Raw genomic sequence first — 24,971 nt, forward strand, 5'->3', positions numbered from 1 at the left:
GATTCGCGGACGATATCGTAGTCATGGCTGAGACCTTGGAAGATCTAGGCACAATGCTCGATGGCCTCAGTAGAGCCTCTCAACAAGTGGGTCTCAGAATGAACATGGAAAAGACAAAAATCATGTCTAATGTCCGTGTCGCACCCACTCCTTTGAAGGTTGGAGACTACACTCGAAGTTGTTTTGGGTGAAATTGGAAAAAATAAGCAGTTACTTATGTATGTAGTCAGTATTTAATTACCTGTGTCGTCTTAATTTATTATAAAACAAAATATAGGCACCCAGGTTTTTTAAACATTTAATAGGGTAGTAGTAGTGGTAGTAGGTAGTAGTAGTAGCCGCCATCTAGGTTATAGATGATCTGAATAACCACAGTAGGTGATCTAAAATTTTATAGTGTGTAGGCCTAGGCACCTAGTTGCTATTAAAAGTCTTTAAAACGTTTAATACAAAACATTTAATTCATGCACTTGATGTTAACAATTCATTTGATCCGTCTTCATCTATTTTATATGGCAGTTGTGTCGTATTTGTTGATGTAGGTGGTCCTAAGTTTGGGTCTCTTGTTATGCGATGAGCGATCTGGAAAAAGAAAAGAAAACGATCATGGTTTGAAGAACTTTTGTTAAAAAAAGGCTGCCACAAAGTTAGCAAGTCGAAAAAAAATCTCTCTTACTCTTTTTGCAAGTAACTTTTTAAAAGGTTTTTTTAAAAGGGAAAAAGTTTTTTTGATCAGAGCATGAAGGGATGGGATTCTGAAGCGATCACATCGACGTAGTGCTTTGTTCCGTTTGAAGTTTACACTTGAATACTTACGGAGTTAAATTTATCAGGCTCGACTTCATCAACCTCATCGTCGTCTTCATCTTCTTCATCAGTTTCTTCGTCTTGTACCTTGTGGTTATTCTCTTCATCTTCGTGTTCCATTTCATCTTTTTCCTCCAGAGGTTCGAAGGAGACTTCCTTATCTACTAAATCTGTAAAATAAATTCAGTCAAATCTAGTAACTACCATGCAATTTCATTAGATTTATTTCATTCTTATTGACCAATGAGTTGCAAATTTTTCTTAATCTAACAAGTTTCGTCTTTTATTCCGTGCGTTGGTTGCTATTTTTCCACATTCGCTCTTCTTTAATTTTTAATTGTAAGACATTATAATTTTCTTAATTATCTACTTGAACACCGTCTCTTGTTTAATAGTTGGTAATGCATTTAATTTTGATAGAAATCTTGTTACCTCTGAACCGCAACGACCCTCTCCTGATAAGTGGTTTGTCCTCGTTTGCCATTTCCACCACGACTGTCGGTATAACATCTATCGTTACACCGTTGGACTTTTTTTCGCCATCTTTGTTGGCCTCTCCTTCATCTTTGTTTAGCTGTAATTAAACGTAGCATGAAATAATTACAAAATTGTTTAATTTTAATGCTATGAACTCAGATCAACGAACTGAAAGACCCTTGGCGTCTTAGAACGAGGAGAAACGACTCCAAATAAAAAGAGAAAAGGCACAGATTTTACCTGTAAAAATGAGACACTCGGTTCTTGCAGTTTGATTGCTTTCTCTTTGTTTCTCATGATATTCTCATCTGTTTCCTTTTCTAGGCGAAGTTTGTGTGCTTTGTGAGTTCTCCACATCTACAAAAGATAATTAAGTGCATTATTTTATAGCTGATCAATTATTACTATTCAATAAGTAGGTAGGTACCTACCTACCTACATTATCATCAGTAGGTAGGCAGAAATGTACCATCCTAGACTGCATCTTACTTAACACCAGGTACGATTGCGGTCAAATACCCGCCTTATCCTGCATAAAAAAATACTTACATGTGAACCACAATAGCATAGTCCAAGAAGGAATATGACTATGAGAGCTATGAAGAATTTGTCAGTGTTTTCTTCTTCTGTGTCTGGTTGTTGGTACAGAGAGTCGTAAGGGATTCTGGACGGGGGATCTTCGACCCAGGTTTTATCTACACTCTGTAATTGGAAAACACTTAGTAAATTAGCGAAATAAATAACTCAAATTCCTCAAATCTAATTCTTCAAAGAAGAAGCCTTCGTCCAGCAGTGAAGGTCATTTGGTTGAAAAGAACGAACTAAAAACGACTCACAATAAGAAAGCTCCCATTATGCGTAGAGCCAAGCTGGTCGTGCTGCGGCCAGGCTTCATCGAAGTCTGCTGAACACTGTGCGCTGCGAACCCCTTGCGCGTTCACAGCGTTTACCTTCTCAGAATCTGAGCCATCCGTAAACAGCATGTATTCTTCTAGCGGCTTCATTATGTAGTCGTTTATTTCTACGAAGATGTCTGTGAAGGGTAATGGTTCATTGAAGTAGTTCAGGTTAATATTGAGAGGTAAAATTTACGCAAATACTAAAGAAATGTAGAGCGTTGTTTTATTTGGAATGTATTTGTTACCTCCTCAAAGTCTTTCAATTTGATTGAGTAAAAGATTCTATTGCAGAAAGGAGCTCAAAATTAGATTTTATTTCAAGCCTATTTATTGAGTCTTTTATTGGTCGAATTTAAATATTTACCCCCTTACAAATAAAAAGTTACACAGTTGTTGAACCCTGTTTTAAAATGTCATTTCCATACATCGTCACTTTAAAACACTGTTCAACGAGCGTGTAAGTTTTATTAGTAAGGGGGTTAGAACGTTTGCGTATAGTAGAACAAAATCTATGAATGAGATTAAATCCAGACTCTAGAATTCGTTTTTTGAAATTTTTTAAACATTTTTGAACTCAAAATCACTCCTCCAAAAACGACAACTTATATAATTTTTATTTTGCATACATACAGACAGAAAGAATATTTAATATCAAAATTAACTTACTGGACAGACATCCATTGTACCCTTTGTAGATGATCAGCCTCGGGTCTGTAGTATTGAGGCCTCCTATCTGAACCTCGTTGGACCCCACGTCGTTCACTTCCCAAAGACCTTGAGGTGGTAATTTCTCTAAGGGAACCTCTATTTTATCTATAAGAAGTTTTGCTTCTTGACCTATTCTTGTATAGTAAACTGTATGTCTAGCACCTAGAAATATTGACTTTATAGAATTATCTACAGCGAAAAAGGTATTAATTAACTTATTTTTAGATTTTAGTATACCATTTAAGAAATTCCTATTTTTCACTTCGGCTCCATACGCCGATTCTTCGCGATCCTCTTCAAACTTTAAGTAGCCGTCTTGTGTTATTGCCACTAGTAAGTAATAACTCCGCCTACAATACGATTAGTTCATCACTTATTTATACTTTTAAAGTGCAAGAAGATTAATATGGGCTTGAAATTGTGCTACTTACTTATTCTCAGTTTGCACTAACAGTAACACGGTGTTTTTCTGTCTTAAATCGTTACTTGAAAACGCCAATTTAATTTTGACCTGCAAACATTACCATCTTAGTACAATTTTTTTGGGACTTAGTTGTAATTTCTATGTCATCGTCCACGCAAATTACCTTAGAAATAGGTCCAGGAAGAGCAAAGTTTCTCTGCAAGATACTTTCTCCATTAAATTCAGCTCCCTTTTCTTCCATGCAATATTCTCCAAAGTAGCTGGTAAGCTCGCAGTCACAACTGCTTTCGTGGTTGGTAAAGTCTTCAGTACAGATGCCTCCATTCTTGCAAGGCTCTGAGTCGCATTTCATGTTGCATTCTGCTAAGACGCCTAGAACTCCAAAATAGAGATACAAGTTATTTGATTTGATGGCATTTTTTTTATCATTGTAAAGCTTGAAGACATTATAGAATATTATATTGTTTTTTACTTTCAGCATCTTAAGAATAATAAGATTTGTAATGACGCACTTAATATTCTTCAACTGGTATCAGAAAGAGGCGCTTAAGCGAGTGATGAGGAAAAAGATTAAACATATGACTAACTATAAAAGCAAAACAATGTATTTTAAGGAAAAGATGAACAACCAACAAGTTGGCGTAGCTACTTTCAATTTACCTTGACCTTGATCCACCTCCTGTTGTGCTTTTCTAGAGAGATCTACAACGTGGTCTGCTATTTTGAAACCTCTAACGCAGCCGACGTATCCCCCTTGAGGAAGCAGATTGGCTCGTTGGACCAACTGGAGGGATAAAGGGTCAAATCCACCGAGATTCATTTGGAAGTAGTCAGTTGGAGGCGCTGGCGGTCTTTGTGGACGGATGACCTCTAGAAGTTTAATTATTGGGTGAGTTTTTGATACATCTATGTAGTTGAAATTGTATTGTGATTAGATATTTCTCACGATTATTTTCAATCTTACCTAAATCAGGATTAATCCAAGGCGTATTTGTGTAGTTCGTCAAAAGTTTAGGTACTTTATTAATTGTAGTGTTTTGATCGTTAACATGTAGAGTAGTTGTATTTTCAGTTCTGATGATAGCTATCTGTACACTTTCACCTTTGTTTATTTTCTTGTAAGTTACATTCATTTCTACAATTTCGTCCTCGTGATTGAAAAGGTATATTATTTGAGTGCCGTTGTGAATGAAGAGATGAATGAAGTTGTTGAGATTGTCATTGGCATACAATACTATCGAGTTATCATCGTATGTTCTCAAATTCATCAATACATTCTCCGTCATCATTTTCTTCAGTCTTTGCTTTTCAGCTTCTGTTGTGTTGTCTACCAAGTAATTCTTCTTTAAATATGATTCCTGAGTTTGGAATGTTAATGCTTTGCTATTTATGTCTGGAATGTTAAATTTCATTTTTATTTTCAATATTTCACTTATCTTAGTTAGGTACAATGATTATTGATAATCAATAGTCTACCCTACTTACTTTCTTCACAATGGTTTCCTAAATGTGCCCATGGATTCTTGCAAATACATTCATAGCTGGACCACAGTTCTTTACAGATAGCCTTATTCTGACAAGGATTTGGTACACAAGAAGGTTTACAATCCTTAATAATTTCCGATAGATGGACAGACATGTAGCTATAAATGTCGAGAATTTCGCCGTTTACTACTAAACCTCTAAAGCAGCCGATGAGACCTTGATGGACGGCGGATTTTTTTAGATGTTCCCTGAAAAGTTGAACAATGATTTTTGAATAATTCACGCTTTTTTTTGTAAAATTTTACAAAGAAGTACTTACGCTGTAGCTCCTCCAATAAACATAGAGCCCTCAAACGGCCCAAACTCTTCTTCCTGTAGTAAATTTAACATTTTTCGTTCCGTGTTTAACATAAACCGTACGTGGTAGAAGTTATAGTCGATCCAGATCTTGTGCCATTCGCCTCCGTTCAGTTTTCTTTTGGAGTTTATTACTAGCTTTCTGGTAGTCCCCGTATTAAGAGTGAAATTGAAGGTTAGTTCGTGTTCTGAAATAGACTCAGCTTTATTAGATAATCCTTTCATACCTACATACTTACTTATTTATAACATATTAGAATTCATACCACTAGTTAACGCGACCATGAAGGATGGATAATTAGGTCTTATAGGTGGCTGAAAAAGTAATATGGCACTGGTTCCAGTAGTTCTGAAACTGAAAGCTATATCCCCCTTCCTCCAGCCTGGCACTTCGATGTAAGATTGCGAAGTTGTGAATGTCACTACATAGCGTTGAGTATCTGAAAGAAGATATGTTTTAGAATCTGCAATTTCAAGTACAATCATAATTAAAAGAAAAATGAAGTCATCTATACTGCTTGTACATGGAATGGAATCAGAAAATGGAAAGGTAGAAATTTTTGACAGACTGAACAAAAGCAGTGTAGGCAGAAAATCACTCACTAGTCTCAACGCATTCCAAAGGCCCCAACGTGATCCGACCTTGAGCCTCCTCCGTCAAGTCTTTCTGCTGCAGAAAGAACATTTCCGTAATTCCCAAACTCTTGGGGTCCACCAGGACCCCTTCGTCAGAATGCCACTTGTTCTCATTTGCGTCACAGTTGCAAGACTGTGTAGGGTTGACGCAAGTACCGTTCACGCCACAAGGACAGTACCCTCTGAAAAATAACAGTCTGCGCGATGTAAAGGAGAGATCACAAGAAAATTAGATCTTATGTATGGCGTAAATAACAGTTGAAGATTCCGGATGAAGCTGGCTCCAGCTTCGGACTGAACACTTTTCACCAGTTGAGAAGCTGGCCAATAAGCTTCTCTGTGGTGGGTAAAGAAATATAGATTGTGATTTTGCAAGAAATATCTGAAGTGCCGAGGACATAATCAGTGTAATGACGAGACGAGATGAATAATCATATACATAAAAAAAAATCATAATATATCCTAAATATCAAAAACCTACCTCTTCACTTTGCCAAGAAAGTCGACGGTATCGTTCGAAGAGGATATGAACCAAGTAGCGCTGTGCAGTTCCAATGGTGCCATGTTGCAGTCATACTTGATGTACTGGCGGCAGTACAAGGAGTGGGATATTAACTCTTGTAACATCTCGGCTGTGAACTCCCGATACTTGATTTTGAAGCTGAAGTCCTCGCCGGATGCTGAACGAACGTCCTACGAACAGAAAAAAAGGGTTCAAGATTTTTCGTTGCTAATTTTGATGAACCGCGTACCGGAAAACGCGTGGGAAGTCCACCCACAAGGTGGACCGACGACTTGATAAAGGTAGCAGGAAGCCGCCGCTACCAACCGTGCGATGTGGAAGTCATTGGGGGAGGTCTATGTACAGCAGCAGTAGACTTCGTTCAATGATGATGATGAATTTTGATAAAGAGCATCTTGCCTGACTAAAAATGTGTGTCTCTTAAGAGCTTTATATCACTTGTGTGCAAAACACGTTTAGATAATTATAAAAATGTATAAACCTTAACCTTACTTTCAGCTGGACATAACTGAACTTAACTTTCCTTCTTTCAGCAATCAACATGGTTGATAAGGAAATTTTTTAACAATTCTATTTATGTCTTTTAATAAAATATTTATATAGTGAAAAGCCAACTTACAACTTGGCTAGGCAGGTTATGTTCCACGACGGTGGTGGAGGAATCCGCTTCGATTTGGAACTCGCATTTGACATGGGCTGGTGGGAACCGTCCGTTGCCGTCGATGTCTATGAGGTAGACGTCATTCCTCGTGTAGCCCAGTAATGCTAGCTCTTCGCAAGTCTTTCGGAAGGTTGCGAAGTGACAGTTCTCGCCAATGTAGCCTGGGAAATGATTTACAACAATTGAGCGTAAAAACAACATTTGATTTGCGTTTTAATAGTGATAGATTGCGAAAGAACAAAATGGCCTCCGATGGTAGTATGTCTCTTTCTTAAAGTTAGATAAATTCATTGACTCCAGCAGCTGGAGGTCAAAATTACTTAACTTACCTGATAAGTTTTCATCTATGAAGACTCAAATTGAAAAGATTATTGCTGTACTTAATCTAAAATATTGCGCTGAGAGGTAGGAACAAGTATTTTTAATGTTTACCATGATTATTTTTCCTTCATTGGATTTTCTGAACTTCGGACTAAGCTGAAACGTTAGTGTAAACAAAGAACCCTAAATGCATTTGTTGTTGCACTCCTTCTTAGTCATATGAAACCTAATACTAACTAAGGTCAAGGCCCATCAAATCGTTTGATTATTGTAACTTGTTGTGTCTCGTCTAAATGTAAATGAGAGACTTTACACGTCTAGTGAAATCTGATTTTGAATGCTTCCTTAATTAACGATGTAGTCGCAAGGACACGGAATCCATATTAATATTGATGCTGATGAACTTTTCACCGGAAGTATAGCGCGTATTTTAAACTAGTTATGATGATTATAAGAGATCTTTAGATTCATGATTAATCTGTTTCGATCATAAAAACATTTTGTTCTCACCGTCATGCAAAATTTGCTCCAATTTTCAACTTTTACGCTTAGGAATCTATAAATCTGGCGATGAGATTGTAAAGTTTATTGGAGTGAAATTAAATACACACAATTTGTGAGAGAATGGTCGCTGTTAATGACAAAAATTTAGAACTAAATTAGAAATGTTAAAGAAATGTTTCCAGACAATCAAAACGTTTACCTAGGTTGGTTCTGGCAGATTAGAATAGGACCATTCCCACTCTTTCTCATCCATCAGTGGTTTACATATTATAATCATGCTTCTGTAGTGGAGAAGACTAATAAGGATTGCCGTACACGGGCTTCACGCCACAGACATAAAATGCCGCCACCGGCATATTTACAAACATATTCGTGTGGCGGCGTTGACGCTGGTGTTCGCCAAACGCGGGCTTGAAGCCCGTGTGTGGCAACCTTTAATGACCTGATGGAGACTACATAAACAAACTAGTTGTGACTCTAAATGATTTTACTTGGACTCATTAGTATTGTCGCAGTTGCAGATGACGCGGTCCATGCTGACGGAGAACACGCCGCCGTGCTCGCAGGTGTTGGGTCGCGTGCACGGGTCCTCCTAGCGCCAGTCATCAATAGTCACTTCACCAACCACTTGCTCACTGAGCTCACTGGACTCACCAGTATTGTCACAGTTGCAGATGACGCGGTCCATGCTGACGGAGCACACGCCGCCGTGCTCGCAGGTGTTGGGCCGCGTGCACGGGTCCACGTAGCGACAGTCATCAATAGCCACTTCACCGACCACTAGCTGACTGAGCTCACTGGACTCACCAGTGTTGTCGCAGTTGCAGATGACGCGGTCCATGCTGACGGAGCACACGCCGCCGTGCTCGCAGGTGTTGGGCCGCGTGCACGGGTTCACGTAGCGACAGTCATCAATAGCCACTTCACCGACCACTAGCTGACTGAGCTCACTGGACTCACCAGTATTGTCGCAGTTGCAGATGACGCGGTCCATGCTGACGGAGCACACGCCGCCGTGCTCGCAGTTGTTGGGTCGCGTGCACGGGTCCTCGTAGCGCCAGTCATCAATAGTCACTTCACTAACCACTGGCTCACTGAGCTCACTGGACTCACCAGTGTTGTCGCAGTTGCAGATGACGCGGTCCATGCTGACGGAGCACACGCCGCCGTGCTCGCAGGTGTTGGGTCGCGTGCACGGGTCCACGTAGCGGCAGTTGTCAATGACCACTTCACCGACCACTCGCTCACTGAGCTCACTGGACTCACCAGTGTTGTCGCAGTTGCAGATGACGCGGTCCATGCTGACGGAGCACACGCCGCCGTGCTCGCAGGTGTTGGGTCCACGTAGCGGCAGTCGTCAATGGCCATTTCATTAACCACTGGCTCACTGAGCTCACTGGACTCACCAGTGTTGTCGCAGTTGCAGATGACGCGGTCCATGCTGACTGAGCACACGCCGCCGTGCTCGCAGGTGTTGGGTCCACGTAGCGGCAGTCGTCAATGGCCATTTCATTAACCACTGGCTCACTGAGCTCACTGGACTCACCAGTGTTGTCGCAGTTGCAGATGACGCGGTCCATGCTGACGGAGCACACGCCGCCGTGCTCGCAGTTGTTGGGTCGCGTGCACGGGTCCTCGTAGCGCCAGTCATCAATAGTCACTTCACTAACCACTGGCTCACTGAGCTCACTGGACTCACCGGTGTTGTCGCAGTTGCAGATGACGCGGTCCATGCTGACGGAGCACACGCCACCGTGCTCGCAGGTGTTGGGTCCTCGTAGCGCCAGTCATCAATAGTCACTTCACTAACCACTGGCTCACTAAGCTCACTGGACTCACCAGTATTGTCGCAGTTGCAGATGACGCGGTCCATGCTGACGGAGCACACGCCGCCGTGCTCGCAGGTGTTGGGCCGCGTGCACGGGTCCACGTAGCGACAGTCGTCAATGGCAACTTCACCAACCACTCGCTCCGTGTTTATTACGAATCTGATGACAGACATAAGAGCGAATGACCCATTTTGACCCAAAGTGGTCATCCAATGATAAAAATGATAATGATGATGATCCAATGACCCAGTGAATTTTCACAGTGAATCAAGACATCGATGAGTGAGGCGTGAATTACCTAGTTATTATTGGAAATAGAGAACATCTAATGAGGCAGCGTTTGGTAACATAAACCCTGAGTAAGTTAATTGTATGATATCAAGTCAAAATTCAGCAGACTGCAATTTAATATGTATAAATCAAGGCAAAGATTTTGTAATGAATAGGACAAGCTACTTTTAGGAACGTGTATTTGAGTGGCCTGAATAGAATAGAATAGAATAGAAAGTATTTATTTGTCTCAAAACAGGTATTTGTCTGAAAAAGGATTACAAAGAATTTGAATAAATAGGCCTAAAGCACGCAGTTGATGTAGTAAGTAATAGAGTTCCGGACTCTGACGAAGAACAAATCAATACAATAATTTGGAATATGTTACTCAAATTAGACTAAAATCAATTCTGTGTAAAAAAACCCTACCTTGTAATTTGTCCAATAAAACCAGTTTTACGCTTTAATTGGGTCTCAGGTTCAGATTAACTCAATCGAAACGAAATTAAAATTCATCGGCAAGTAAAAAATGCATCGAGGACAGAAGGAAGTAATTCTGCGGGATGACTGTTTTCGTAAAAACAAGGTAGCATTTAAAAAGTTCTACAATGGCTCAATTGTCTATTCAATCGAAGTAATAAATTGCCTTAATGGTTACGCAACGGCACTCTTATCGGAGAACAGTCAGTAGCAAAAATACAGTTAGATTTTTCATCAGAAGTTCCATTGAAGTAAAGACTGAATAAGAATACCTGTGTGTGCTCTTGACTCTACAAAAAACTGAATGTTTCAAAGAAAATGTCATCGAGGTATCTAGGAGATCGATCTTAGATTTATATTCATCGACGATCAGGCGACGTGCGATCGTTAAGTTTCGCTATTATAAAACTCTAAGAAAAATAATTAAAGCACTTGCCTCGGTTCTATAAGAAGACCGTTTATCTTGATGTTCCTCATGCATCCAATCAATCCTAGATTGGCGGACTTGAGACCACTCCCAATAACAATTTTATCTTGAAGCTGGAAATCCAGACCTGCAAATACTGGTCACTTATTGAAAAAGAAAAGTACCTTGTTATTAGGTAATTTACATAAACTGTTAGTAACTATACTCGTAGAGAAAATTGATGTCTCGTAGCCTACTTGTAGACCAATAGTAGTTATGGTTTTATGGTTAACCTTTATAGGCTGAAGTATTTGCTCACCGTTTAGACCTACCCTGGACTACGACAAACATTTTAAAACCAAAATCGGCCCAGCCGTTCTCGAGTTTTAATCAGACTAACAAACATCAATTCATTTTTATTTATATAGATTATAGATTTTCTAATCAGCCATGAAAATACTGAAAAGTGTCGCAAACTTTCAGAAGAAGTTAAGAAGAGAACAATTTGGTCGAAACTGGGTCAGTTTATGAAGGAGAGAAAACTGATAATCTAATTGAAAAATAAGCAAAATTGAATTAGGAAGTCTACTTCCTAATTCAATTTTGCTTATTTTTCAATTACTTATTTTTTAATTAGGTAGATATTGAATTAAAAACCGACGTTAGATATCTCGACAGTTTGTCTAGAAATTTAATGTTATTTATACTCGTGACTGTATTAGAGGTATCCGAGACAAAAATTGACTTCAACCGAATAATTTCGGTATTTTGAGGTTTTTCTTCGGCATCTACCATAAAGTGATGACAACTTTTTCCATAAGTAGTCATAGGAAAGTTAGTTGTTTAGGTCAGAAGTACATTTTCATAATAGGTGTCTTACCAAACATCTGCGCGTGTTTATTGTGATGATCGACGGTAAGCTTGATGCGCCCCTTCCTGTAGTCCAGCTCTACATTGTGCCAGTCGTTGCTCACGTTGAACTTGACCGACTTCAGCACTGTCACATTCTTGCCCACATCTGGGACTAGCTCGAACCTTATCTCTTCTTTTATCATGCGCACCTACAAAGTGCATTTCCAGTGTTTTGACATAAATCCTGTTTTCAGTATAGTAATCGTATTGATATAGAAAGTAGACCAAGAATAATTTTAATTCATTAACACAAACATTAATAACAGTTTTTTAATTGGAGTTTGATAGTTACAACGGAAATTCAACTAGTTACGGGTTAAACCTAACTAAATAATAACATTTACTGTTTACACGCACGTTGAACGCTAGTTTAAAGAGACATTTCCATACAAAACGACACTTAGGCTGAGTTGCACCATCTAACTTTGACCGTAACTTTAACGATAACCGGTATTTTTTGTATGGAATTTGACGTATTTTTGACGTTTGTCAAAGTTAAAGTAAGATAGTGCAACCCAGCCTTAGAATAGCGTTCAAAGTCCTTAAACTTCTTTGCGTAAACAAATAATACTTTCTTATTTTTTACGCGTTACCATATTTATTTTCGCACGAACCTAAGCACGAACCTCATCAATAAATATCGATGGTATGGAAAGCGAATAAAATGGTATAGCACCCAAAGCGTTATCGATATCTAAAACTAAAAAGCAAGACGAACGCGAATCGCTTGGCAACGCCTATAACTCAAAAAGATGCAACAAATTAATTTCTCAACGCACTACTGATTCGAATCCTTCACTTTTCCACATTTCGACTGATTTTTACGGTTGCTTACGTAATTTTGCTATGGATTTTTGAATCGTATCCAATTCAAGAGAATGGTAATCAGGTACTAATTTACTTTTGTGGGAAAGTTTATTATTTTCTGCGAAAGAAAGCTCTCCGTTGTCTGACTCTACCAAAGACACAATCGTATTTTACATATAACTATCAGTTTTATCATCATTCATGAAAATCAATAAGAAATGTGAAATGCATGAAGCTATATCAATTGATTTAATACCAGTTGGACATAATGCCAAAAAACTTTCCATATTTCATTGAAACACTGTCGTTAAATTCTCCACATGGCCATATGAAGAGAGCGGAATAAATACATTAAAAGCAAATAACATAAATTATGACTCCTTACCTCCCAATAGCCTTGTCCCGACGTGATCTGACTGTAAGCCAAAACAGCCATATTCTTACTCGTCTTAAAGTCAAATATCAGGTTGATGCTGTTACTCTGATTCAATGGCCACCATATATGGGACGTCGCAAAAGGATATGTGATCGGTATCACCTCTATATCAATCTCTTCGAACTCCGCGTCCAGTACGCCGATATAATGCACTTTAGTGTTGTTCTGCTTCAGCTCGTAAAGGATAGAAACGTCGTTGTAATAAACGTATTTCAAGTTGCCAGCGAAATTGTTGAACGACTTCAAGCCTTTCATCTTGTGGAGATCTGGCCCACCGCATATGTAGATCTCTGGGTCGATACACACGTATCTGGTGTCTCCAGGGACCTCGTAAGTCTGAGTTACATCGTCCAGGTACACGTTCACTGTTTTCTCTTGTAATATAACTGTGATGTTATGCCATCGATTGTTATTGACTTTCTCGCCAATATAATCCTCTACGGGCCCGTCGCCTAAGTCGATTTGGATGGCTACTTTTTCGTCGTGAATGGATAAAGCAATGTAATGGTGTTTGTCGTCAATCTGACCGCTGGCGTAAAACAAAGCTGAGTCATCGAACCGGGTCTGAAATGATTTATTGAATCTTTGAACACACCTGCAGTTGTAGGTAATATACGTTTGTTAGTGTGCATGTGCAATTATTCCGTAATAAATATAAGCCAAATGCAATTGAGGTAAACGTGTTAATTTGCTCAACTCTACTTTGCATACAACAATCATAATTGCATGTGTAATTTTGAGGATCTTTCCATCAAGTGTCCACCATTATGTAAGGTGAGCGGCATAATAATAATGCTACTTATTTACCCTAAAGTAAAAGCTGTCATGCTCCTCCCTAAATATGGTAATAATTGAAAACAACCTCCCACATTTCGTCTTTATTGACTTTAGCATTAAGGTAAAATTGATAAAAGAATTTATGTTATAGTGACGTCGAAACACACCTCTTTAGTCATAAATTATTTCAACGGTTCGTCTAGACACATTTTTTTGTCTAAATAATTAGTCTCAGTGGGTTTCATGTTTTTTCTCTTTTTTACGTCTGTGTTAGAACCTTGGTAATAATAACTTGTATAATTTCGAATTAGAGAGGATCAGTTCAAGATCATCATTGAATTAATTAAGAAACTTCTAGAAACTCCTACAAGTTACTTTGCTTAGAATTTGAGGAATGCTCAATTTGAAATGCAAAAATATGTTTTTGCATTTTGCGAGACTTACTTAGAGTTTGTTTTACTACTAATAAGACATTTACTTATTGCTCCAATTATTAATTGTTAAGTATGATATTTTATTTTACCAGTTTCAATAAGTACTAATAATGTATTTAACAAAGAAAAACAAATTTCATTTTATAAAACCCAACTTTTTCTTAAATATAACAGTAACTTTCTTTCGAAGTAACAATAACGATATTTTTTTCAAAATTATGTAATTGTCGGCAAAGTATAAAACAATTTTAGATTATAAAATATAAAAAAAAACAAATTTATATAGACACATTATTGAATAAATATGTTTGTATATTATTGTAATTAACGTTAATTAACGATTAGATTATATTTTTAAATAAACAACTTGAAAAAATCGAATTGCCTAAGGAATCGAACCCACGTATATTTAAAATTTAGTTTGAGAAGTGACTCTAATTGCTAAAAAAATGTAATAACGATTAATAATTTATATTTTTAAAGTTGAACGTCTTTTTTTTTTAATTCACAACGAGGAAGCTCTTAGCCTGTATCACCTGATGGTAAGTGATGATCAGGCCGAAGGTGGAAGCGAGCTTCACCCGGAACTGGCTATCTTACCTCTAACAGTCGGAACACAACAATGCTGTTAACATTGTTGTTATGGCGACAGACTTAGGTAAGATGGTGGTAGCTAGCCAGGCGGACTTAGAACAAGCCCTACCACCAACCAAACCGAACAGAAAAATCTGCCCCCACTGGGAATCGAACCCGGGACCTCTGCGCCTGAAGCAGGTGGTCTTACCACTAGACCACAGAGGCGGTTGCTCATGATCATCATGGTTACTTAACAAAAGTTTACCTTAAAGTGCAAGCTGACTCTGGTGTTGGTAGAATGTACTCGATCCTTCCAGTCGTACACGCGGTAGGACACGTAGCTGGACCCTCGTAAAGTGAGCACTGTAGCGGCTGAATAACAAATAACAACTTTAAGGTATTCTAGATGTTGGCGAAAGATTATATTGAAATGGAAATAATTGTAGTGGTAAAAGAACTTTAGGTAAACAACGAAGAAGCTTTGGCCTGCATCTAACCTTATGGAAAGTTATAATCAAAAGCTGGAAGCGAGCTTCAACCGGAATCCTCAACCACAGAGGAACTGGCTATCTTACAACCTCTCAAAGATATTGGTCTTCGATCAGCTGCTAAAGTTAACTGCTGGACATATACAGTCATGGTCATTCTATGAATGTCTCAGAGAAAATATAGCCGGCTTGACATCAAGTAATCTCCATAACTCTTAATAGGTCATCGGTCCACCGAGACCCGCAGTGCATAGCATTTTTTAACCAGTAGGTAGTCGCCACAGAAGTATCTTTCTTCTAAAATGGACTAGTTGAATTTGGTAAATTGAACCTGTTTTTGTCTACGCACACACATATTGTTACAGATAGTTCGTTCGTTCGTTCGTTTCAGCCAAATGACGTTCACTGCTGGACAAAGGCCTCCCCCAAGGTTTTCCACAATGAATGTTCCTGCGCTGCCCGCATCCAGATATTTACTTAAATGGAATTTAAGTACCCATAATAGATTTTTTTTATAGTTGCAAGTTGAAAACATAAACTTTGTAAACCGAGTGTACTACCTTCTCCTGAAACTGCAATGATGCAACAACCACGTACAATCGCACAGCGCAATTAGTGAAAGTGACAAGTTTTCGACACAGCCTATGTATGCAGATACCGCATTCTCGTATTTGGTATTGTGGAAATACTCGTACTTATTACATTTCAAAGTGGTAATGAATGTTACAAAATAAAGTAACGGATTTAATTAGCTTGTAACATAGTGTGGAAATTGCAAAATTGTTAAATTACCAATATGTTTGGTAGAAAACTATTTTACAACTATTCGGTTTCGGATTGAAGGGCAAGAGTGCAATGACTGGCACAGAAAAACGCAATGTATTGCAGTTTTAATATTATCTAATCTAGGATAACATATGCGATAAAGGATCAATTAACGAAAAAATAAAATCTCAAGAAAACCTACATTTTGAAATAGTGTTTCTCCTTGATGTTGAAATATTACATTAGCGGTCACATCTTGTGGTTCAATTGTGATTAATTATAATATGACGGTAACCAAACTAAAAATTAATTCTCTGTCTAAAAAAGATGGATATTATCCATATACAAAATATGTTCAGGAAGGCTTGTAGAACGTAAGGTAGGTAATTATTTGTTTAATACTTATATGGCTTATTCGTGTCAGCATTTATACCGAAAGTTTACTCACAGTTGCGGTATAATGTAGGCCAATTACTTAAATGATCTCAATCTTACTGATCGGTAATTGAGTTAAAACAATGCCAACACCTGTCAAATTTAAAACAGGCCTTAATTGCATAAAAATCTGATAAAAAATGTTAATTAAACTTTCGATAAGTATTACTTTCATTATCTTTACTGGTCTAATGCTCGTTTTTGCCCGTAATTTTTAAGTGACCCCTTTGAAAAAAAATCCTGTTATGTGTACCATTAGGGGTACTTAAAAATTAGGGATTGATGGTGAAAATGGGCATAAGACGAACAGGTCCTTATTTATAAACTATATTAATAATCATAGTTTAGTATGATAATGAAACCGTCAGATAACCACTTAGATTTCTACGTTATCTGCAACTCAACTTCGTTAGGTTTAAAGCAGTTTTGAATTTCGTTATCATCGCTTATAGAGAAAGTAAAGATAGATAATATCCAGTTCTACGGGATCTAAAAAGTATTTATTCCCATAAATACTTCGTTTGTTCGTTTCAGCCAAATGACGTCCACTGCTGCACAAAGGCCTCCTCCAAGGTTTTCCACAATGCACGGTCCTGCGTTGCCCGCATCCAGGCTCTTCCCGCGACCTCTACAAGATCGTCGGTCCACCTAGTAGGAGGCCTGCCCACGCTACGTCTTCCAGCCCGTGGTCGCCACTCGAGAAATTTTCTTCTGCCCCAACGGCCATCGTCTCTACGAGCTATGTGCTCCACCCACTGCCACTTGATTTTAGTAATTCTGCGAGCTATGTCGGTCACTTTGATTCTCCTGCGGATCTCCTCATTTCTGATTCGATCACGCAGGGAAACTACAAGCTTAGCCCGCTCCATCGCCCTTTGGGTGACCCTGAGCCTTTTCTTTTTATAAATACTTACCATTAGGTTAAAGTTAAGTAGACAGTATTGATAAATAGCAAAAAAAATATATGAAAATTAACGACATAGAGCTTTATTTACGCTACTTTAGACACATCTTGACAAACTTTCCCCAGGGACAAACTTGACCTTCACTGGTTGGGTTTTTATTGGCGGTCAAGCTGTAGATCCTGGCTACACAGGAGTTGCAGCGGTGGGTACGAGAGTTAGGAATAGTCCCGCACTTTATACAGGGTGTTAGGTAAATGGGTATATGAGCCGACACTAGCCCATGTTAACATAGGCATATAAATTTATAAAATCCGATTTGTATGAAAATTAAAATAATTCTAATGAAGATATCAATTTTCTGACTTCACCATACCATTTATATGCCCATGTTAACATGGGCTAGTGTCGGCTCATATACCCATTTACCTAACATCCTGTAGACCAGGCAAAAGTGACAAGGGGTATTTGCCCATAATAAGCACACATATTACAACACCTCTTTACCATCAAATGAAATGAAAATAAATAAGTAAAATAAAAAAAAAAACTAAAATTAAAAACACTTACTGTAAACATCGCAAAGCTGCTCCTCATACAAGGTCCCGAAGCAGTCACATCTGTACCCGTTATACTCATTGATACATCTGGACCCTTCGAAGCAAAGGTTCTCCATAGTCCTGCACTTGTCTATACAGCCTTCTTTAACATTTTCGTGCTTCGTAGCTATAAGGGGTACTATAGGGAGAAGGTCTGATGCAGCCTTGCCAGAACTTAGAACCATGTCGCTGATACAACCGACGAAAGATTCTATTATGTATTTCACTCCGTGCAGCTTTTCTTCTGAACTAAGACCTAGAAATGTTTTAGATTAAGAAGGATCTATAGGTCTCAGTCAGTGTCTGTGGTATGGAAGCAGCTGGAAAGTCTTTTTGAGAAGTCAAACGTCAGCGAGACTTCAGACATGGTACAGATTTGTATACTCTGTCACGTCTTAATATGTCAATGTCACCCCTTCCGTGCCGCTCCCCTAATTAAAGCACTGACTAAGGCCCAGTTTTTGATTCATGGTTAAAATAACTAATTGTAAAATTTTGCTACTAATGGTTAAATATTAACAAAATGTAAACTAATAGTTAAAAAATGTACTAAAAGTCAAGCTAACCATTGTTCGAAAAACATTTTTTTCTGATATTTAACCAGTTGTCATTTGACATCTGTCAAATTTGACTATTAGTTATTTTAACTACGAATCAAAAAATTGGGCCTAAATTATGCGCTAGACCAATAATACTCGTATCATGGACACCAAAAATATTAGACACATTAATATGGCAATGACTTAATAAAAACACTTAAAGAAAACAAAAACGAAAAAGAAACAAAAATAGTGCAGTAAAATGTCAGAACGAACGTAATATAATTTTATAGCTTAGCAACTGGACGCGCGCTATTTATGTTCTTTTGTTGACCGAAGAAATCGTAGGTGGCACTTAAGACATAAGCCAGCTGAATCATAAGATACAAGGAAACATACATACAAAGAAAGATAGTAATAAAGTTTAAGACTTACCTCCGATAAGTATGACCGATGTTAGGTTGTCCGTGATTCCGTAATTTGTGTCGAAGCTTAATCCCTGCAAAAATGATTTGCGTACAGTTTTTATTTACATTATAATTTAATTATGCTGATATTAGTTTAGCAAATAATTTACTTGGGACAAGATTAAAATTCCTTAGTTAATAAAGTTACCTATCTAATGCTAAGACAGTAGAAAAGAACATTAATTTCAGAAACCTAGAAAGCATCTTGTCTTATTTTGTTTGTCTTACTTGATATTATTAGGCTGAGTTGCACCAACTTACTTTAACCGTAACTATGACAATAACCGGTGCTTTTTGTATGGAGTTTGACGTTTGTTAAAGCCTAAAGATGGTGCAACTCAGCCTTAGTGTTAGGAGCCCAGAACTTTAACGTAAGTTAAGATAGGGTTAATGTAAAAGTAGTTGATCGCTAATAAGCGAATTTCCCGAAAATAAAAGAATTTTCTTGCAGATTTTTTACATGCAGATGGTGACATACCTTTAGATAAACTTCTTCTTTCAAGTGGTCGACCTTAGCAATGAGCCGTGCCCCGTGGACATCTATGGTGACCACCACGTTATGCCACTGGTCTCTATTTAATGCCCTTCCTACGGTAACTGAAGTTAGGTGCTTGCCAAATACGTGGACCACTGGAAAAGGGTAAGTCAAAGTCAAAATTTCTTTATTTGCTTAGATATCGTACAAATCGTCAAATATTAAAAAAAAAATTAAATTAATAAAAAAAATTTTGCTCTTCTGGATTGTCAATGTCTCATTATCTTTTTACCCTATCAGAGCATCCGGTAATCTTGATAAACTCTAGAAGCTGTGGAGCTATTTATGTAACTTTGTGAAAATGGGGTTGTTGCGATGTATTTGTATTGTCACTTTTATTTGTGAAAAAAATAGTGAAGATTTACTTATTTACTTACTTCTGGCCCAATGTAGGGCCTAGGCTATAGTTTTATAATACGTGGGAAGCCTTCCACTAGGTGTACCGACGATTTGGTGAAGGTCGAGGGAAGCACCTGCATATGGACAGCGCAGGGCCGGTGGTTGTGGAAATCCTTGGGGGAGGCCTTTGTCCAGCCGTGGACGTTGATATGTATAAAGATTTGATTGATGTTATAATGATCCGACCTTCCGACCAAGCGCTGTTTTAGCGGCCACGCTATAATGCGACGCATACTAACTTCTTATTTTACAAAAATTACTGAAAAAAATAATATGTAGCTACAAATTAATTTTATGACTTGTGTTGGTACAATGCAATGACATGACGATTTTAAAACGGTTTTGTCCAAGAATTATAAACACGAAGGACAATAAAAACGACCTAAAAGACTTGACCTTTAAGTTCCCCTTTCTCCACGATCACGTACAGAGCATAAGGCTGCATCTTGAAGACGGGATTCTTAACGTTGTGGTAGACCAACAACCCGTGAGGCAGTCGCGTGCGGAACTTGAAAGAAATCTCTCTGCACAACCTGGTTCAATACATAAAAGACATTATACCCACATAAATTATACAGGGTGACTTTGCAAACAGTTGCCTAATTTTTAGGAGCAACTCCTAATCAGTAACTTTATCGATTTACGTAAATATATTTTTTTATATTTAATTATTTATATCCTCTGCGCGCGGTTTCAAAATTGGCACACGTCGATAATGTTACTTCGTTCATAGAAAAACACGTACACACACAGTTAACTGCAAAGCTTAGTAGACATTATGGTGCGTGAAAATAAGCCTTAGCCTTTAAAACTTAAGATATGGGCACCCGTGAATTATAAATCTTTTAATTATTTATTTCCGAAAAATATGCACCACGATTAAAAATAACTAGCTGACCCGGCGAACTTTGTTCCGCCTTAATGGCAATAAATAACGGAATAAAAAGTATCCTATGTCCTTCTCCTGGCTCTAAACTACCTCCTTGACAATTTTCAGCTAAATCGGTTCAGCCGTTCTTGAGTTATAAGTGGAGTAACTAACACGACTTTCTTTTATATAATAGATTACGATAAAGTTCAGCATTATCATCATCATCTCAGCCATAGGACGTCCAGTGCTGAACATAGGCCGCTCCCAATGCTTTCCATGTTGCCCGATTGGTAGCGGCCTGCGTCCAGCGCCTTCCTGCTACCTTTATGATGTCGTCGGTTCACCTTGTGGGTGGACGTCCCAAGCTGCGTTTTCCGGTACGCGGCCTCCACGATAAAGTTGTATGGTTGTATAGACCTTATAAAAAAATTTTGGCAACTGTTTGCAAAGTCACCCTGTATTTAAATCAGCCTTAATATGAATTACGAAAATGTTATTTATACTTTCGTGCGTAAAAGTACGAGCAATACGCAACGCGGGCTATATTTTTATTTTGAAATCGATCGGCACACTTACACTGAAGTTTTGGAGTCAGGTTTATTTATTGCGAAATATTACTTATTCCATTTATCGTTTCTTTACAATAATTCCAATTATTATCAATTGATTGGTATACTACGAGTAATTAGGAAATACATGCAATCAATTTATGTAGGTACTTTAAATACCTAAGTGGTGCCAACTTGAAATAATTAGAATGTATTTAGCCTTAATTGATAATGATTTGCCTCAGAAAGCAGATATAAAGATCTTGTTTTGATTTAAGTCACGCTAATAAATCTAGAGATGTAAGAATACTGTATAATTAATGGTCATAATTAATCGATGTACGCATCTCTTATTAACTCGTATTATATCGTATCTTATTTTTATATCTATGACCAACATTTCCTTTTAAATATTAGATTAGCTACTGAATTTGCAATTTAAGATTTGGGTACTATTTGAACCCCCTTACTAATAAAACTTACACGCTCGTTGTACAGTGTTTTAAAGTGTCGTTTTGTATGGAAATGTCATTTTAAAACAGTGTTCAACAACTGTGTAACTTTTTATTAGTTAGGGGGTAAAACTATTTTTTTAAAGCAAAATCTACTGTACTATATTATGGAAGCATTGAAGATCTTGAGTATTGAGTAAGACTACATGATTCTCATCTTAATAAGTCAACTAGTTTTCTATCAACGTAGTGTTGCTTTGATAAAAAAATAAGTCAATTACCTATGTTGGCAAATAGTGACGTTATAGGCTCTATAAAATCTAATAAAGAAATGGTTCGAACCCTATATTGATTTCGTCAGTTATTAGGTACATTTAAACTTAATAAAACGCACTAACCTGAGTTGGAACCTCTGTATTATGTCTCCATCCAGCTGTATAAACGTATTGTCCTTAGCAAACATGAAGGTCTGGTAGTACCCAGACTCCGCGAAGGTCAGGAACCTGTCCCTATTGCTTGGAGGTATCGGAGGGATGACGGTGGCGTAAGTTGACGTTGAAATGTTGACGGTGGTGGCTGCTGATGACGTGGAAGTGAGAGATAGTGTCGTTGGGGGCTGAACTGGAATGATAGTGAAAAGAGTGTTAATAATACGACTAGGTATACCTACAATATTGATGTAGGTTTAAATTTTATTTTTTAAACTTAAAAAAGATCGATCACCCTCAGGTGGGTTGAACCCATGATTGAAAAAAATCTTAGAGTCGCTTGACAAGCGAAAGATCGCTTGCGAAGAACCTCAAGTTGCGAAATAGGTTCGATCTTTGTTTGATTAAATTTTTATCACACCATATTTGACATACTTACTGGAACACACGGACTCAACATTCTACAATATTGACTAGTAGATACTATTCTAAATTAGCATCTAGTATAATCACACACTCACGTCATGGAAGATTTACAATATAGCAATAATCTTATTTTATAATGTAATTAAGTATAATAAAACTACAAGTTATTTTAATCCGAGATAATAATAATAATAAATCTTTAGACAATTTCACACATCGCCAGCTAGCCCCAAAGTAAGCAACTTATATGCTTTGTATTATGGGTGCTAGCTTAACGGATATACTACTTACATATATTTTTTAAATACATACATATTATAAATAGCATACGAGATGCGTCTTTAATGTGTGTAGGTACATAGTGGTTTAATGTTATTTTACAGCCTTCATAATAATGTAAGTGATTACTAAGCAATAATTTTTCCCACCGTTGTTTTCCTTATACGTGTAGAATTATACTCGTAGAAGAAATAATTATTATTGTATAAAAATTGTAGAGATTTTTTACCTTTTTCTTCAGAAGCCAAATCCACCGGCAAACTGCTTCTAACATCAGCTGTTCCATAGAATATTAAAAGTATGATCAACTTTATTCTTCTTCTTTGCGACATTGCTACCATCTTGCTCGATTGCGTTCATTTATCTGAAAATTTAACAAGCACATTTTGAAATTTTGTCATCAGTGAAGACAAAGGAGTAGGAAGTGACTCACTTCAATAATTTTACCGCATAATATCTGAATTAGCATATCTTTCATCATACGAGACAAACACTCTTAGAGCTATATTTTCAACCGACTTTAAAAAAGGAGGAGGTTATCAATTCGACCCGTATGTTTTTTTTCTTTTTTTTTCTATGTTTGTTACGCGATAACTCCGCCAATTATGAACCGATTTGAACAAATCTTTTTTCGGCGTATAGGTAATACCTCAAGGGTGGTCCCATTTAAATTTAATAATAGAAAAAACAACCCCCAAGGGTGGAAAATTGGGGATGTACTTTTTTATACGTAATATCTCCGCCGATTATAAATCAATTTGAACGATTATTTTTTTGTTGAATAGGTATTATCAAAAGGGTGGTTTCATGCGAATTTGAAGAAAATATTTCACCCCCAAGGGTGGAAAATTGGGGTTGAACTTTTTTATACGCAATATTTTTAATTTTTAGTTTTTTTTTGTGTTCACGCATTTGAAGTCGGTTTTATTTTTAAAAAAAGTTAATTATGTTGTTATTATAGTCGATCAATGGTGAGTTCCAGGAGTTCTCTAGAAGAGAACTCTCTCGCGTTTGTGAGCTAGGAGACTAAACGCCAAATTCTGGAAACGGTTGGAAAGAAATAGAACAGGAACAGGTTCAGTTCATTGGACAAGGCTTAACAAGTACTGGTGAAAAGTGAAGTTGGTGTACTAAGAAAGAGGATCGTTCCTACGTGCCTACTTTGTAAATTCTCCATGCTTGCCTTGCTTTAAGTAGGTACATAAAGTTTGAAGGCAATATCATTATGGGTAAAATAACCAAATAACAATCTTGACCCACTAAAAAGACCCAATAACGTTGTCCAAATAAAATCGAGTGTTAGGATAATTTTCTCAAAAACACATCCGCTTTCATAATCCGCACATTGGAAATTGAATCTTAGCTTACCAATGTTAAAGCTTCAGATCGTTTGAGCAAACACCACGCGGGTATTAAGCGGAAACACGGAATCAGAGTGTGTGGTGTGGGCCGGCTGAAAAGCCACCAGTATACCTAGAGCCCCGATGTCTCTCACCATTTACAAACTTGTTAAAGGAAAGAGAAATTGTCACGTGGTAAGGGGTCTCTCGTAACTGGTCGTGCAGTACGACTAAATTGGCTCAAGTAACCGCCGTTGTCTCGAGAAGTGGCTTTGCGTTGACACATCGGTTTTAGAGTTCGACTCTGGATTCGACATGTTTGAAAATCACGATTGCCCTTAAACGCAAATTGGACTTTGCAAGCCTGTTCTGTTTACATAATTAATTTTCATACAATTCACTTTAAAGAGCAACAGTTTAAAGGACATGTCTAAGTTTATAGAGTGCTTTAAATACACAGGTACCCTAAACAGTTTGAAAGGTTAATAAATACTTACACAGTAACGAATAAAACCTATAAATTAACTCCCAATCACGGCACTAACAATAAAAATAATCACAGGTCACTAAAACTTCGAGCATTTTACGAGCAGAAAAAAAAGACGATCGGCTGGTTTTCCCGCGCTTTCCATGTTTTTTTTTCTGCGCACTGTGGCGTTTTAGGTTACAACCTCCTTGGGAAGTTTTGAGAAAAAAGGTTGGATGGAAAAATAATTCCTTGGGTTGATTTTTTTTGTAATCAGCCAGGACGGTTGCTAGTCCCCCGACT

The 24,971-nt window shown here is 37.7% G+C and overlaps 1 protein-coding gene across 1 annotated transcript; it reads right to left on the reverse strand.

The window, feature by feature from the left end:
• Positions 1-433: 433 nt before the first annotated feature.
• Positions 434-24,971, reverse strand: LOC135077431 (axotactin). The gene is made up of 30 exons (XM_063971965.1): positions 24,700-24,971; positions 23,092-23,226; positions 22,128-22,350; positions 20,255-20,391; positions 19,403-19,554; positions 18,893-18,956; positions 17,890-18,174; positions 14,995-15,101; positions 12,892-13,506; positions 11,668-11,848; positions 10,818-10,935; positions 9,642-9,790; positions 6,936-7,138; positions 6,275-6,486; positions 5,761-5,975; positions 5,424-5,597; positions 5,120-5,345; positions 4,801-5,048; positions 4,280-4,708; positions 3,976-4,185; positions 3,479-3,687; positions 3,323-3,402; positions 3,129-3,241; positions 2,850-3,053; positions 2,121-2,317; positions 1,834-1,986; positions 1,525-1,641; positions 1,240-1,381; positions 817-977; positions 434-582 (listed from the first exon to the last, which is right to left on the reverse strand). Exons 2-30 carry the CDS (start codon positions 23,201-23,203, stop codon positions 463-465), a joined length of 5,556 nt encoding a protein of 1,851 aa, XP_063828035.1. The 5' UTR covers positions 23,204-23,226; positions 24,700-24,971; the 3' UTR covers positions 434-462.

The sequence above is a fragment of the Ostrinia nubilalis genome, chromosome 13, assembly GCF_963855985.1.
Source record: "Ostrinia nubilalis chromosome 13, ilOstNubi1.1, whole genome shotgun sequence".
In the NCBI taxonomy this organism is placed as follows: domain Eukaryota; kingdom Metazoa; phylum Arthropoda; class Insecta; order Lepidoptera; family Crambidae; genus Ostrinia; species Ostrinia nubilalis.

What these genes read in the sequence shown, in the direction of transcription:
- LOC135077431 (XM_063971965.1), bottom strand. Translation starts at nt 23,203, where the DNA reads ATGGTAGCAATGTCGCAAAGAAGAAGAATAAAGTTGATCATACTTTTA. An exon ending in TTTGGCTTCTGAAGAAAAAG is followed by an intron (nt 22,351 to 23,091) that starts GTAAAAAATCTC and finishes CTATCATTCCAG; the next exon opens with TTCAGCCCCCAACGACACTA. An exon ending in TTTCTTGGCAAAGTGAAGAG is followed by an intron (nt 5,976 to 6,274) that starts GTAGGTTTTTGA and finishes GTTATTTTTCAG; the next exon opens with AGGGTACTGTCCTTGTGGCG.